We start from the raw sequence: 14010 nt of genomic DNA on the forward strand, positions 1-14010 counted from the left end.
GAGAAGAGGAGCTAGGGAGCTGTTCAATGCTGTTATAGGGGTTTCCCAAACCCTTTAGATCCTGCAATTTATCCACCCTCCAAAGTACCCAAGTGATGATGGGGCTCAGAATGATTTCCCATTCCTAAGAGTTTAAAAGGTTCTGTCATTAAACTATATCATAGGAATCTTTGCTGTTGGACCCCCTGCAATCAGCAGAGCATGGGCTCTCTCCATAGCACAGCGGTATCAGCTCCATTCTGTACTCCAAGGACTTCTATGGGACTTATAGCCGGTTAACAGGATGGACCAAACCAGGAAGTCAAAGTCAGAAAACGTGCAATCCCCCGTTCTTTCCGATTTGCAGAGGCTCCAATAGCCGGGATCCCCCTGCAATCATGTATTTATCCCCCGAAAGTGGACAAAGTTAATGACACAACCCCTGTACAGAGTTAGATTTGGGACAATTTTCATCAGATTTTAATCAGTTTTCTGTCAAGGTTTAGTAAGTGTCTCACATGCATGAAAAAAAAAAATTATGACCGTGTCCCCCCCATAGATCTGTAAAGCAAGAATGTCAGGGGCTAGAGCTGCCAACAGTGGAACGACACCTATTAAGTAACACATAAAGGAGATCTTTATAGATGTCATTCCCCTACATTCAGTGTATGTGTAGTAGTCTCACATGAAGACGTTATAGACTCCGCAGGACTCCCATCACTGTGCACCACATCTTTATTTTAAAGAATTTACAAAGAACAATCTTCTGAGTGAAGAATAAGCTGCGCTGGACCTCACGCCGCCTCCAGCTGCTGTCTGCGCTTCTGTCTTTCCTGCAGTCGCCGCTCTCGCTCGTACTGCTTCATACGCTGCACGTAACTAGGGGAGAGAAGAAAAGTGACCGTATTATACACAGATGTCACTAGAGTCCTACATAGCTGGGCAAGATGGCTGGAGACATCTGTATAGTGCAGAGGTGAAGTGCACACATATACACTGCAGCTCCTACAGGAATGACAGCAGCAGCCCAATGTATGTCCCCTGCTCCATCAGACACATCTACTATCAGAACTTATGTATCGTTGACAGGTAAGAAAACAACATATATAGTGGAGTTGATACATCTTACATGTTTCTTGTTCTTATGCCCTCTTCCCTCTTGTCTGAGGTGCGTTATGCACCATTGAGGGTTTATTTCCCATAGTCAAGGTTTTTCTATATCTTTAATAATATAACAGCAATTAACCCAAAAACATAAAAAGAAGAAAAAAAAAAATACCCTGGGGAAGTAGTATTTGGCATCTTGTTGAATCTAAGAATAGGGAAGGGATGTGGTGATAGAACGGTTTCGGGATGTGTTGTGTCTGCCCAGTGTACCTCTGAAGTCCTCGGTCATGTACCAAGAGGTATGTATAGGTTTATTCATCATGGATTTGACTTAAAGGGAACATTTCGTAAACATATTGCGCAACCTTTGTGTTTTGTAAATGTAAATGTTTACAGCAGTGTAATCAGGTAAATCTCCTCAACTATTGTATTCCTTTTCAAAACGCAATGAAAATGCCTCATGTGAACACAGCCTGGGGTTATCTGTACATGCTGCAGGTTATGGGAAGATTTTCTGTGCAGATTTTGATGCAGAAAATATGCAGCATGATACAGTAGCAATAGATTTGTAAAAAAAAAAAAAAAATAAAGGCAATGTCCAAAATTGCTAAGAGATGCAGAAAATAAATGATGGATCAAATGTCACTTTTCTGCCGCGTCCTTGTGTCTATAGGCTTATGAAAAGCCACATGAAATCTGCATGGAATACACATCGAGACATTTCCTAAAAATTACATCAGAGCAGGTAAAAAAAAAAAAAAAATGCTCCTTCTGTGTAATCTGCTTAAAAAATGCACTGCACATAACCATGCGATCAGTAACCAGCACCCTGCTCTTATGCACATCCAATGGTGGGGGGTCCCTTGTGTTACACCCCCATCTGTGGATGGGGGATAAAGATTAAACTTGGGCCAGCCAGTTTAGTCACCATATCAGACCAAAAAAATGCAATGCAAGAATGTGAATAGCGCCTTCAGGTAAAAGTGGATTATATTACGTAGAATTGGATACAATTGAAGCAAACCCTCAGCTCTGAGAAATATTTGGCATGTAAGGCTTCAGCCTCAGAAGTTAAGGTGATGCCGCACGTCACGTTTTTGGGCATTTTAAAGCATGCTTTAAAACGCTCCAAAAAACGCAAGTGTGGAGCCTAAGGCTGGTGCCACACGCACCGCTTTGTCTGCGTTTGAAAACGCAAACAAAACCGCGCCGCGGCCCAATCGCATGAGCGTTTCTATGGAAACGCCTGCGATCGGGAACGAGCCGCCGGTGTTTTGCGTTAATTTAATGCAAAACACCGGCGGCTCGTTCCCGATCGCAGGCGTTTTCATATAAACGCCGATGCAATCGGGCTGCGCCGCGATAGGTGCGGCTTTGTCTGCGTTTTCAAACGCAGACAAAGCGGTGCGTGTGGCACCGGCCAAAGGGCTGTGGTCACCTTTGGCGAAAACACCATGGGGAGGCACGGGATAGATAACAAGCACCTGGCGTATTGCATCTAAAAAATGGAAACCCCGGGTGCTGGTATCCGATTTTTGTGTGGAAACACATATATATACACGAGTGAGACAAGCCCTGGGTTTGGAAGAGTCACATGTGACTGCCGCCTTACGGAAGATTTTGGAAACACAATATACAAAAGCAATTTGGAAAATTCTGATAAAACCAATGACGTGGAGAATACTCACTCCTCATGCTGACAATACTCCCACTCGTGGCGCTCGTGTTTGCAGCCGAATATGTTTGGCCACATGTCTCGCTTACACTTCATTAATGTGATGAGGTAATGGGCGCAGTAGTCCCTCTGCTTTAGGGGCAGCTGTGCCATGTTCATCTGTTCCTGAGTGGCCACCATCACTGAAGGTCAAAGAAAAGAAGAGGTCAACTCTGTGCACAGAAACGCAACCACGTCTCACTACTGCGCCTCTCCTACAGCTCAGGCGCACTACAATGTGAACAGCAGCAAAGAGCTCAGACATACAGCAGCTGCAGAATTAGCAGATTGTAGCAGATCTGTCCATCTACAAAGGCTTTGAGGTCTCTGACACCCATATGATAGAGAATCTAACGCTTAATACACATGGCACATAAGAGCCGGTATCAGCAGTGGGGCCTCCAGAAGTCGGGCACCAAATGATTATGAAATTATTCCCCATCCTGTAAAAAACAAATAATCAGCTAAAGCCGGAAGACCACTTCAAGTTCCCCTGAGCTCAGAGAGAGAACCTGCAGCTGCATCCCCTCCTTTCCCTTCCCTACACTCATGGCAGTTTCACATTGTGCAGAGTCCGGTGTCACATACTGACCGCACTGCAGGGACAGGACTCTTGTAACGGACTACAGTGTCTGCACTGTATGTAAGTGGGGAAGCAGGGATTCCTTGCATCACTGATCGACATAATACAAGGAATCCTATCCCCAGCACCATGGTCAGCCTGTGATGCATCGTTCATGGTCTGTTCATATGATGCATTTGAACTGGATTTTGGAGGGACAAGCAGCAGTATGGTGGCTCAGTGGTTAGCATTACAGCCTTGCAGCGCTGGGGTCCTGGCTTCATGTCCAATGGTCAACAATCTGCAAAGAGTTTGTATGTTCTCTCCGCGTGGGTTTCCTCTGGGTCCTCCGGTTTCCTCCCACACTCTAAAACATACATATCGGTTGAATAGATTGTGAGCCTCATTGGGGACAGGGATTGATTTGGCAAACAGTGCAGCGCTGCGGAATCTGTGTGCACTATATAAAGTAGCAACCCGTATTTAGCCAACTGACAAGGCAAAACACATGTTGCTACTGACCAAATATAAGTGTATAGCTCTACAGGGGTCTGCGTTCTTCTGAAGCATTTCAAAGGTGTTTGAAAACATGTGTGAACACAGCCTAAGCGTTTCGCACTGAATAAATCCTCCAATATAAAAAATTTCAGAATTTGAAGATTCAGATTGTTTAGACTTGCATCCAGCATAATGATAAGGTATACAGAGAGAGATAGGGTATATTGAGAGAAACGTCTGCATTACATAGTCATGCATCTTCGAAGGTGGGTCATTGATATTGGCGGCTTCCTAACTCATATCGCGGGGTCAGTCATGGTGCGGCAGTGTTTGGGTTCGCAGATGATTGCTGGTCTGGATTTGTTTTTACAAAAGGTGTTCACGTAGCGAGCGGTTCCACTTAAGAGCAGATAATAGTGGGGTGCGGACCCGCAGGGCCCCTCTTATTGCACGAGTAAGAATCCACAGTCCTGCTACGTTATTAAAAGCTTACGGCCGAAATAAAGGTGCGGTCCCGCGTTACGGCCATTAATGGGGATCACACAGGTCGGACACCGACTGATCCAGCACTTGTGACCAATTCATTTGTATCTAATGATGTAACCAATATAATAATTACACATCAATGGACACATGATTGTGATATGTCACAACCTTATTATCCTCAGGGGTCACAAAGGGCAACCATTGTATCACATGACCTTAGACTCATCACCACCCCAAATATCAATAATATTGTATATGCAATTATACCCCTGGTCTGGGCCTGGAGAGGAGGGTATTACTCTGACATGTATAGGACATCACTGCACACCTACCCCTCTCCTCGAACTGCTCCCCCACAGGACTGGCCGGCATAGTCTTGGGGTCCGGCTCCCCCCTGATGCTCCTGGTCACATTGCTCCCCATCTTTGCAGCCACCCGAGGGTCACCTCCGCAGCTGCAAGATGTGACACAAGACGTCACTTTTCCTTACTTCCTTTTCAATCAACCCATTTTGGGTCCGGGTCACGGAACCATTTTTGAGAAGTCTATTTCATTCAAAACCATAATGAACGCGTCTTCGAAAAGATGGCCGCCGCAGTAATAATGATGCACGTTACTGCAGACATGTTAGGTGGATCGGACGTCATCACGTCATTCTCTAGCATTGAGCTCTACAGCAAGTGCAGAGCGGTCATGCATCAGAGATGTGGCCACAGAGACTGCAGCGACGCCTGTGGCCAGCGGAGGTTGTGCAGGCTTGGCGCATTCCAGAAACGTCCCTCTACTTCTCAGCACCTCCTTATTTTAATCCCTCTATAGGGCAATATGTGGAAAATCCTCTCAGCTTTGGTGGCTGCACCGTTTTTCTATGTTATACCAACCATAACTTAGGCTATGTTCACACAGAGGACTTTAAAACAGATTTGTCACCCAGTGCTAAAATCCCCTCATCGCGAAAATCAATAGAAGGAAATCAGGATTTTTGCAGTAAAGACGTCATAATCTATATCCAGAGCAGATTTCCGCAATCCTCCAACCCTGACATCTTTGGCGCGCTCTGAGTTCTGAACGCCGGTTTCTCGGACAAGGGCGCGCAGCTTTGAGATTTCTGGTACGAAAAGTAAAGAGGCTACTGGGGCGTCGAGTAGCCGCGACGTGTAGCCTCATGTCCGGCTACTCCAGCCCCCAGTAGCCTCTTTACAAAATTTACATATTAGGGCAATAAAGATTTTAAAAAGATAGCGGGGACGTGAGGATTAGCTCTAAAAAAGGGCTATCCTCACGTCCCTTACATCCACCTACCACCCGATCTACCTTTATAGGTAGGTTCCCTTTAAATGAATTACGGCCACAATATAGTAGTGAAATGTAAGAGATAATTATAAAAATAAAAATGGATATCACCATATTGACACCCACAAGAATTTTAATAAAATGTGATTAGAAGATTGTACAGTTTCGGAGCTGCCGCGATTCACTAAGATTGTGCACCCGATATCCTGCATGTGTCGCTCCCCCGCTCAGGTCCACCGGAGTTCACCTTCTTCTTCCTGGTGCATGTAAGTGCTTGGCTTGTGACACAGATTTACTTACCCGGTCCTGTCGCGATCCAGCAGCGCGTTCTGTGTGGAGGATTCGGGTCTTCCGGCGATTCACTAAGGTAGTTCCCCTGATGTCCACCAGGTGTCGCTGCTTCGCTGAATTCCGTCGGAGTGCACTGAAGCCTACCAAGCCAGGCCGGGTGCAGGTAAGCACGTGTCAAGCGACACTTTTTTTTAAAAATGCGGCGGTATTTCCGAATCCATCGGGTTTTCGTACGACCACGCCCCCCTGATTTCCGTTGCGTGCACGCCGGCACCGATGCGCCGCAATCCGATTGTGTGCGCCAAAAAACCCGGGGCAATTCATGGAAAATCGGCGCAAAACGGAAAAATTCGGGTAACCCGGCGGAAAAACGTGATTCGGCCCCTTAGTATATGACCCCCAATATTGAATGTTAAATCCCGGGCGTTGTTCAAATCCGTCGGATCGTCCGTCGCCCCTCCCCCCCAATTTCTGTAGCATGAAAGTCGCCGAGTTTTTGCCAAAATCCGGACGCATGCGAGACAATCTGCTTTTAAATGCGGTGCAAAACAGTAATCGTTGGAATATCCAATTGGGGCACATTTAATAAGGGTCCGTGGACCGCGTTTCCCTCAAGTTTCCCGAGTATTTCTGCATTTAACAGGGGTTTTGGCGCACACGATCGGATTTTGGCACAATCACGCAACTTTGATGCGATACAAATCGAGGGGTGTCGCCGTCAGACAACCTGACTGATTCGGACTGAGCGCGGGATTTAACTTTCAAATTGTGTCGCAAGATCAGTACTTACATGCACCGGGAAGAAGAAGGTGAACTCCGGGGGACGATCTTAGTGAATCGCGCCGGACTTCATCCTCGTCAGACAACGCACCTCGGGGTTCGCGATGGGACGGGTAAGTAAATGAGCCCCATTATCTTGTCGTGCAGTAATGACACCTTAGGCTTCGTGCCCCCAATCATTGCTTTCACCCGCTCTAATATTAGTGAAAGCGATTTATGTACAGCAGGGAGGAGCTTAGATGTAAAGATGAGTGTAAACATTGTAAAGCAAGCGGAAGGGAAATTGTTGGAGGTTTTTTCTGTTATACCTGTATTTTATGTCTTTGACATTGGACTTGTTTCTATGTTAGTGAGCTTTATGATCTATATCAAGTTTACAGGTTAGAAATATGGGTTTTTAAATCCTCTGAAGAATTTTTATTTCTTCTGTCATTTTGTAGTGTGCCCACCCTTATCTGGCTTTATGTGTGATGTACAGCATCCAGTGCATTCAGGATTTATATTAATTCCCCTTGCTACAGCAAATAAAATCTGAAAGGACGGGTCATCGTGAAGTGCTGACTGGCATCCAGTGTGATACCGGAATAGTGTGGTCAGTTGTGGTGTGAGGGGTATAGATGATATATGTGGGGGGCACAGTGTGGTCAGTTGTGGTGTGAGGGGTATATGTGATATATGTGGGAGTACAGTGTGGACAGTTGTGGTGTGAGGGGTATATATGATATATGTGGGGGTCACAGTGTGGTCAGCTGTGGTGTGAGGGGCATATATGATATATGTGGGGGTACAGTGTGGTCAGTTGTGGTGTGAAGGGTATATATGATATATGTGGGGGTACAGTGTGGTCAGTTGTGGTGTGAGGGGTATATATGATATATGTGGGGGCACAGTGTGGTCAGTTGTGGTGTGAGGGGTATATATGATATATGTGGGGGCACAGTGTGGTCAGTTGTGGTGTGAGGGGTATATGTGATATATGTGGGAGTACAGTGTGGACAGTTGTGGTGTGAGGCTATATATGATATATGTGGGGGCACAGTGTGGTCAGTTGTGTTGTGAGGGGTATATATGATATATGTGGGGGGCACAGTGTGGTCAGTTGTGGTGTGAATGGTATATATGATATATGTGGGGGTACAGTGTGGTCAGTTGTGGTGTGAGGGGTATATATGATATATGTGGGGGCACAGTGTGGTCAGTTGTGGTGTGAAGGGTATATATGATATATGTGGGGGTACAGTGTGGTCAGTTGTGGTGTGAGGGGTATATATGATATATGTCGGGGTACAGTGTGATCAGTTGTGGTGTGGGGGGTATATATGATATATGTGGGGGTACAGTGTGGTCAGTTGAGGTGTGAGGGGTATATATGATATATATGGGGTACAGTGTGGTCAGTTGTGGTGTGAGGGGTATATATGATATATGTGGGGACACAGTGTGTACAGTTGTGATGTGAGGGGTATATATGATATATGTGGGGGCACAGTGTGGTCAGTTGTGGTGTGAGGGGTATATATGATATATGTGGGGGGCACAGTGTGATCAGTTGTGGTGTGAGGGGTATATATGATATATGTGGGGCACAGTGTGGTCAGTTGTGGTGTGTGGGGTATATATGATATATGTGGGGGGCACAGTGATCAGTTGTGGTGTGAGGGGTATATATGATATATGTGGGGCACAGTGTGGTCAGTTGTGGTGTGAGGGGTATATATGATATATGTGGGGTACAGTGTGGACAGTTGTGGTGTGAGGGGTATATATGATATATGTGGGGGCACAGTGTGGTCAGTTGTGGTGTGAGGGGTATATATGATATATGTGGGGGTACAGTGTGGTCAGTTGTGGTGTGAAGGGTATATATGATATATGTGGGGCACAGTGTGGTGAGTTGTGGTGTGAGGGGTATATATGATATATGTGGGGGTACAGTGTGGACAGTTGTGGTGTGAGGGGTATATATGATATATGTGGGGCACAGTGTGGTCAGTTGTGGTGTGAGGGGTATATATGATATATGTGGGGGTACAGTGTGGACAGTTGTGGTGTGAGGGGTATATATGATATATGTGGGGGTACAGTGTGGTCAGTTGTGGTGGGTGGGGTATATATGATATATGTGGGGGGCACAGTGTGATCAGTTGTGGTGTGAGGGGTATATATGATATATGTGGGGGTACAGTGTGGTCAGTTGTGGTGTGAGGGGTGTATATGATATATGTAGGAGCACAGTGTGGTCAGTTGTGGTGTGAGGGGTATATATGATATATGTGGGGGTACAGTGTGGTCAGTTGTGGTGTGAGGGGTGTATATGATATATGTAGGAGCACAGTGTGGTCAGTTGTGGTGTGAGGGGTATATATGATATATGTGGGGGTACAGTGTGGACAGTTGTGGTGTGAGGGGTATATATGATATATGTGGGGGTACAGTGTGGTCAGTTGTGGTGGGTGGGGTATATATGATATATGTGGGGGGCACAGTGTGGTCAGTTGTGGTGTGAGGGGTATATATGATATATGTGGGGGCACAGTGTGGTCAGTTGTGGTGGGTGGGGTATATATGATATATGTGGGGGGCACAGTGTGGTCAGTTGTGGTGTGAGGGGTATATATGATATATGTGGGGGCACAGTGTGGTCAGTTGTGGTGTGAGGGGTATATATGATATATGTGGGGGGCACAGTGTGATCAGTTGTGGTGTGAGGGGTATATATGATATATGTGTGGGGCACAGTGTGGTCAGATGTGGTGTGAGGGGTATATATGTAGGGGCACAGTGTGGTCAGTTGTGGTGTGAGGGGTATATATGATATATGTAGGGGCACAGTGTGGTCAGTTGTGGTGTGAGCGGTATATATGATATATGTGGGGGCACAGTGTGGTCAGTTGTGGTGTGAGGGGTATATATGATATATGTAGGGGCACAGTGTGGTCAGTTGTGGTGTGAGCGGTATATATGATATATGTAGGGGCACAGTGTGGTCAGTTGTGGTGTGAGGGGTGTATATGATATATGTGGGGGCACAGTGTGGTCAGTTGTTGTGTGAGGGGTGTATATGATATATGTGTGCGGCACAGTGTGGTCAGTTGTGGTTGTGAGGGGTGTATATGATATATGTGGGGGCACAGTGTGGTCAGTTGTGGTGTGTGGGGTATATATGATATATGTGGGGGCACAGTGTGGTCAGTTGTGGTGTGAGGGGTATATATGATATATGTGGGGGCACAGTGTGGTCAGTTGTGGTGTGAGGGGTATATATGATATATGTAGGAGCACAGTGTGGTCAGTTGTGGTGTGAGGGGTGTATATGATATATGTGGGGGCACAGTGTGGTCAGTTGTTGTGTGAGGGGTGTATATGATATATGTGGGGGCACAGTGTGGTCAGTTGTAGTGTGAGGGGTATATATGATATATGTGGGAGCACAGTGTGGTCAGTTGTTGTGTGAGGGGTGTATATGATATATGTGGGGGCACAGTGTGGTCAGTTGTTGTGTGAGGGGTGTATATGATATATGTGGGGGCACAGTGTGGTCAGTTGTGGTGTGAGGGGTATATATGATATATGTGGGGGTACAGTGTGGTCAGTTGTAGTGTGAGGGGTATATATGATATATGTGGGGGCACAGTGTGGTCAGTTGTGGTGTGAGGGGCATATATGATATATGTGGGGGGCACAGTGTGGTCAGTTGTGGTGTGTGGGGTATATATGATATATGTGGGGGCACAGTGTGGTCAGTTGTGGTGTGAGGGGTATATATGATATATGTGGGGGCACAGTGTGGTCAGTTGTGGTGTGAGGGGTATATATGATATATGTAGGAGCACAGTGTGGTCAGTTGTGGTGTGAGGGGTGTATATGATATATGTGGGGGCACAGTGTGGTCAGTTGTTGTGTGAGGGGTGTATATGATATATGTGGGGGCACAGTGTGGTCAGTTGTAGTGTGAGGGGTATATATGATATATGTGGGAGCACAGTGTGGTCAGTTGTTGTGTGAGGGGTGTATATGATATATGTGGGGGCACAGTGTGGTCAGTTGTGGTGTGAGGGGTATATATGATATATGTGGGGGTACAGTGTGGTCAGTTGTAGTGTGAGGGGTATATATGATATATGTGGGAGCACAGTGTGGTCAGTTGTGGTGTGAGGGGTATATATGATATATGTGGGGGCACAGTGTGGTCAGTTGTGGTGTGAGGGGTATATATGATATATGTGTTGGGGCACAGTGTGGTCAGTTGTGGTGTGAGGGGTATGTATGACATATGTGGGGGCATAGTATGGTCAGTTGTGGTGTGAGGGGTATATATGATATATGTGGGGGGTATAATTTGGTCAGGAGTGATTCCATATGTGGCGGGGCGCACTCTGCCCTCCGCTGCTTTAAGAGGCACAGAACCCCGGCTAAATCCGCAGCTCCAGGCAGGGGGGATGACACCAGTACAGGTGCAAAGGATGCGGCCGTGGTTAGACAGCTACCATCTGAAACAGGAAGCAAAAGTGTTGCATGAGGGCTTCACTCTTGGTTTTGTAATCCCTTTTGTGCCGCAGGATGGTTTGATGATGTCTGGGAATCTTAAGTCCGTTAGGGATAATGAGTTGTTGGTGGTTGAAAAATTGTTAAAAGAAGTGGAGTTGGGCAGAATGGCGGGCCCCTTTTCTGTTCCGCCTTTTGAGTATTTGCGGGTATCACCGTTGGGTCTAGCCCAAAAGAAAGAGTCTGGTAAATTCCAACTGATCCATCATTTGTCATATCCGGCGGGTGAATCGGTGAACGATGGTATTCCCCGGGAGGAGGTGGCTGTGTCTTACACTTCTTTCGACAAGGCAGTGCTGTTGGTGAACGAAGCTGGCCCCGGGGCCCTTATGGCCAAGTCGGATATCGAATCTGCCTTCAGCCTCCTTCCGGTGCATCTGTCCTCTTTTCACTTGCTGGGTTGCACAATTAATGAGTCTTTCTTTGTGGACATGTGCCTGCCTATGGGTTGTTCCATATCTTGTAGATACTTTGAGATGTTCAGTAGTTTTCTTGAGTGGGTAGTTCGTTTGGAGTCGGGTTCCAATTGGATTATCAATTACTTGGATGATTTTTTATTCGTATGTAGGAACAGTTCTACGGACTGTTTAAGGTTGTTAAATGTTTTTCGCTGTATGGCTGATTATTTTGGAGTTCCGTTGTCGGCTGAGAAGACCGAGGGCCCTACTACAAGGCTAACCTTTTTGGGCATCCTTATTGATTCTGAGAACATGACCCTTGGCCTCCCAGACGAAAAATTGGTACGCTTACATGGAGACATTGATTTGTGTTTGTTGTCGGAAAAAGTTACGCTGCAGCTTTTGTTGTCATTGTTGGGTCAATTAGCGTTTGCATGCAGGATTTTTCCCATGGGTAGGGTGTTTGCTAGGAGGTTGTCATTGGCTACTGCCGGCACTGTCAAGCCTTATCACCACATTCGCTTGACGTCGGTCTTGAAGGAAGACCTGAAGGTGTGGCGGTCTTTTTTGACTGATTATAGCGGTGTGTCAGCCTTTCTGGAACAGGAGATTGACAACGCCGATTTGCAGCTGTATACGGATGCGGCAGGGTCAGTAGGCTATGGTGCTATTTTTGAAAAGAAGTGGTCTGCAGAGCGTTGGCCTGTGCAGTGGGTGGAGAGAGGTTTCACTAAGAATTTGACATTGCTGGAACTCTTTCCGATCGTGGTGGCGGTGGAGCTGTGGGGGCAGGAGATGAGAAATAAGAGGATTCGTTTCTGGTCAGACAACGAGAATACGGTTCAGGCTTTGAATAATCTTACTTCAAGTTCACTGCAGGTGTTGGCCTTGCTCAGACATCTGGTGTTGCGCTGCTTACAATTGAATGTTGTCTTTAGGGCTAGACATGTTCCTGGTGAAATTAATGTTGTTTCCGATGTATTATCTCGTTTTCAGCTTCAGCGTTTCAGGGATTTCCACCCCCTGGCGGACCAGGAGGGGTCCCCCATGCCCCCTTTTCCTGTGGGATCTGGTGGTGACCAGTTGACCCCACTGATGCAGTCCTCTTTGGCGGAGAGCACTTGGAGTAGCCATGGTAAGGCGTGGGGAGAGTGGTTTAGTTTGCTGACGGCAGAACAAGGGGATGTGGTAACAGTGGCTAAGGCGACTACGCTGCGTTATTTGGCCCGGCTGCGTTCGGACGGATTGTCGGTTGCGGCTATTAAAAAGAGGCTGGCTGGGGTGTCCTTTGTACTAAAACTGTGGGGTTTGCAAGACGTTACCAAAGATTTTCAGGTCCAGTTACTGTTACGGGGTTGGGGTAAGGAGCCAGTATGCAAGGATTCGCGCAGACCTGTTTCCTTTGCGTTGCTGCAGCGCTTATGTATGGCCGCCGCAGATATATGCTCCTCAGAGTATGAGGCATTACTGCTGCAGTGTAGCTTTGCACTGGCTTTCTTTTGCGCGTTGAGGGTCAGTGAATTAGTCGCCGCGTCCAGTCGGGCGAAGGCTAGCTTAGTTGAGGGGGACGTTCTCTTAGTGGGGGAATTTGTTAAGGTCCTAGTGAGAAGATCCAAAACGGACATTTATGGCGCGGGCCGCTGGCTGTCAGTGGGCAAGGTGGGTGGCCCCTTTTGCCCTTTCCGTTTGCTGGGCAGTTTCATTGCGCAACGCCCTAAAGCCCTTCCTTTTTTGTGTCATCAGAACGGGTCCCCGCTCACAAAATTTCAGTTTACTTCTCTCTTTAAGAAGGCGCTGGCGTGGGCAGGTGCGCCTGTGTCGGAGTTCAGGACCCATTCGTTCCGGATCGGGGCCGCGACGACGGCAGATGCGGCGGGGCTTTCGGATGCTGATATTATGCGCATTGGCAGGTGGAAGTGAGATTGCTTTAGGCGGTATATTCGCCCAAATTTGCTGTTGGATTAATATGTTTTTCTTTCTTTGCAGAGTTTGCTCGTCCTAAAGTTTGGATTGTCGGCCATTCCTACATACATTGGGCTGCACGGAGGGCTGCTGTCCGGTCGGGAGGCCTGAATGCAAGCTTTACTTCCGCAGATCTGTCCTGGAGGGGAGTCAAAGGCCTTAAATGACTACAGGTTTTGCCGAAAGTGGTGGCCATCAGCAAGGTCTCTCCGGGGCCAACGGTCCTTGTTGTCCACGCTGGGGGGAATGACATGTGTTCTACCCGGCTCGCTGACTTAATTTCGGTGATGAAGTCGGATTTCGAGCGTTTTTCTGCCTTTTTTAATAATCTAGTGGTGGTGTGGTTGGAGATAGTGCCATGGGTGATCTGGAATGGCGCCCGCAGCCCCGACTCT

The 14010-nt window shown here is 47.1% G+C and overlaps 1 protein-coding gene across 1 annotated transcript; it reads right to left on the reverse strand.

Moving 5' to 3' along the window:
* Positions 1-696: 696 nt before the first annotated feature.
* Positions 697-4846, reverse strand: NDUFB7 (NADH:ubiquinone oxidoreductase subunit B7). Its single transcript, XM_072118951.1, has 3 exons — positions 4679-4846; positions 2775-2943; positions 697-858 (listed from the first exon to the last, which is right to left on the reverse strand). Exons 1-3 carry the CDS (start codon positions 4767-4769, stop codon positions 774-776), a joined length of 345 nt encoding a protein of 114 aa, XP_071975052.1. The 5' UTR covers positions 4770-4846; the 3' UTR covers positions 697-773.
* Between the last annotated feature and the right edge of the window lie 9164 nt (positions 4847-14010).

Source organism: Engystomops pustulosus, chromosome 7 (genome assembly GCF_040894005.1).
Source record: "Engystomops pustulosus chromosome 7, aEngPut4.maternal, whole genome shotgun sequence".
NCBI lineage: Eukaryota > Metazoa > Chordata > Amphibia > Anura > Leptodactylidae > Engystomops > Engystomops pustulosus.

Coding starts and splice junctions, on each gene's coding strand:
- NDUFB7 (XM_072118951.1), bottom strand. CDS start 4,769: ATGGGGAGCAATGTGACCAGGAGCATCAGGGGGGAGCCGGACCCCAAG. Junction 2,944..4,678: donor GGAGCAGTTCGAGGAGAGGG/GTAGGTGTGCAG, acceptor TTTGACCTTCAG/TGATGGTGGCCACTCAGGAA. Junction 859..2,774: donor GAGTATTGTCAGCATGAGGA/GTGAGTATTCTC, acceptor TCTCTCCCCTAG/TTACGTGCAGCGTATGAAGC.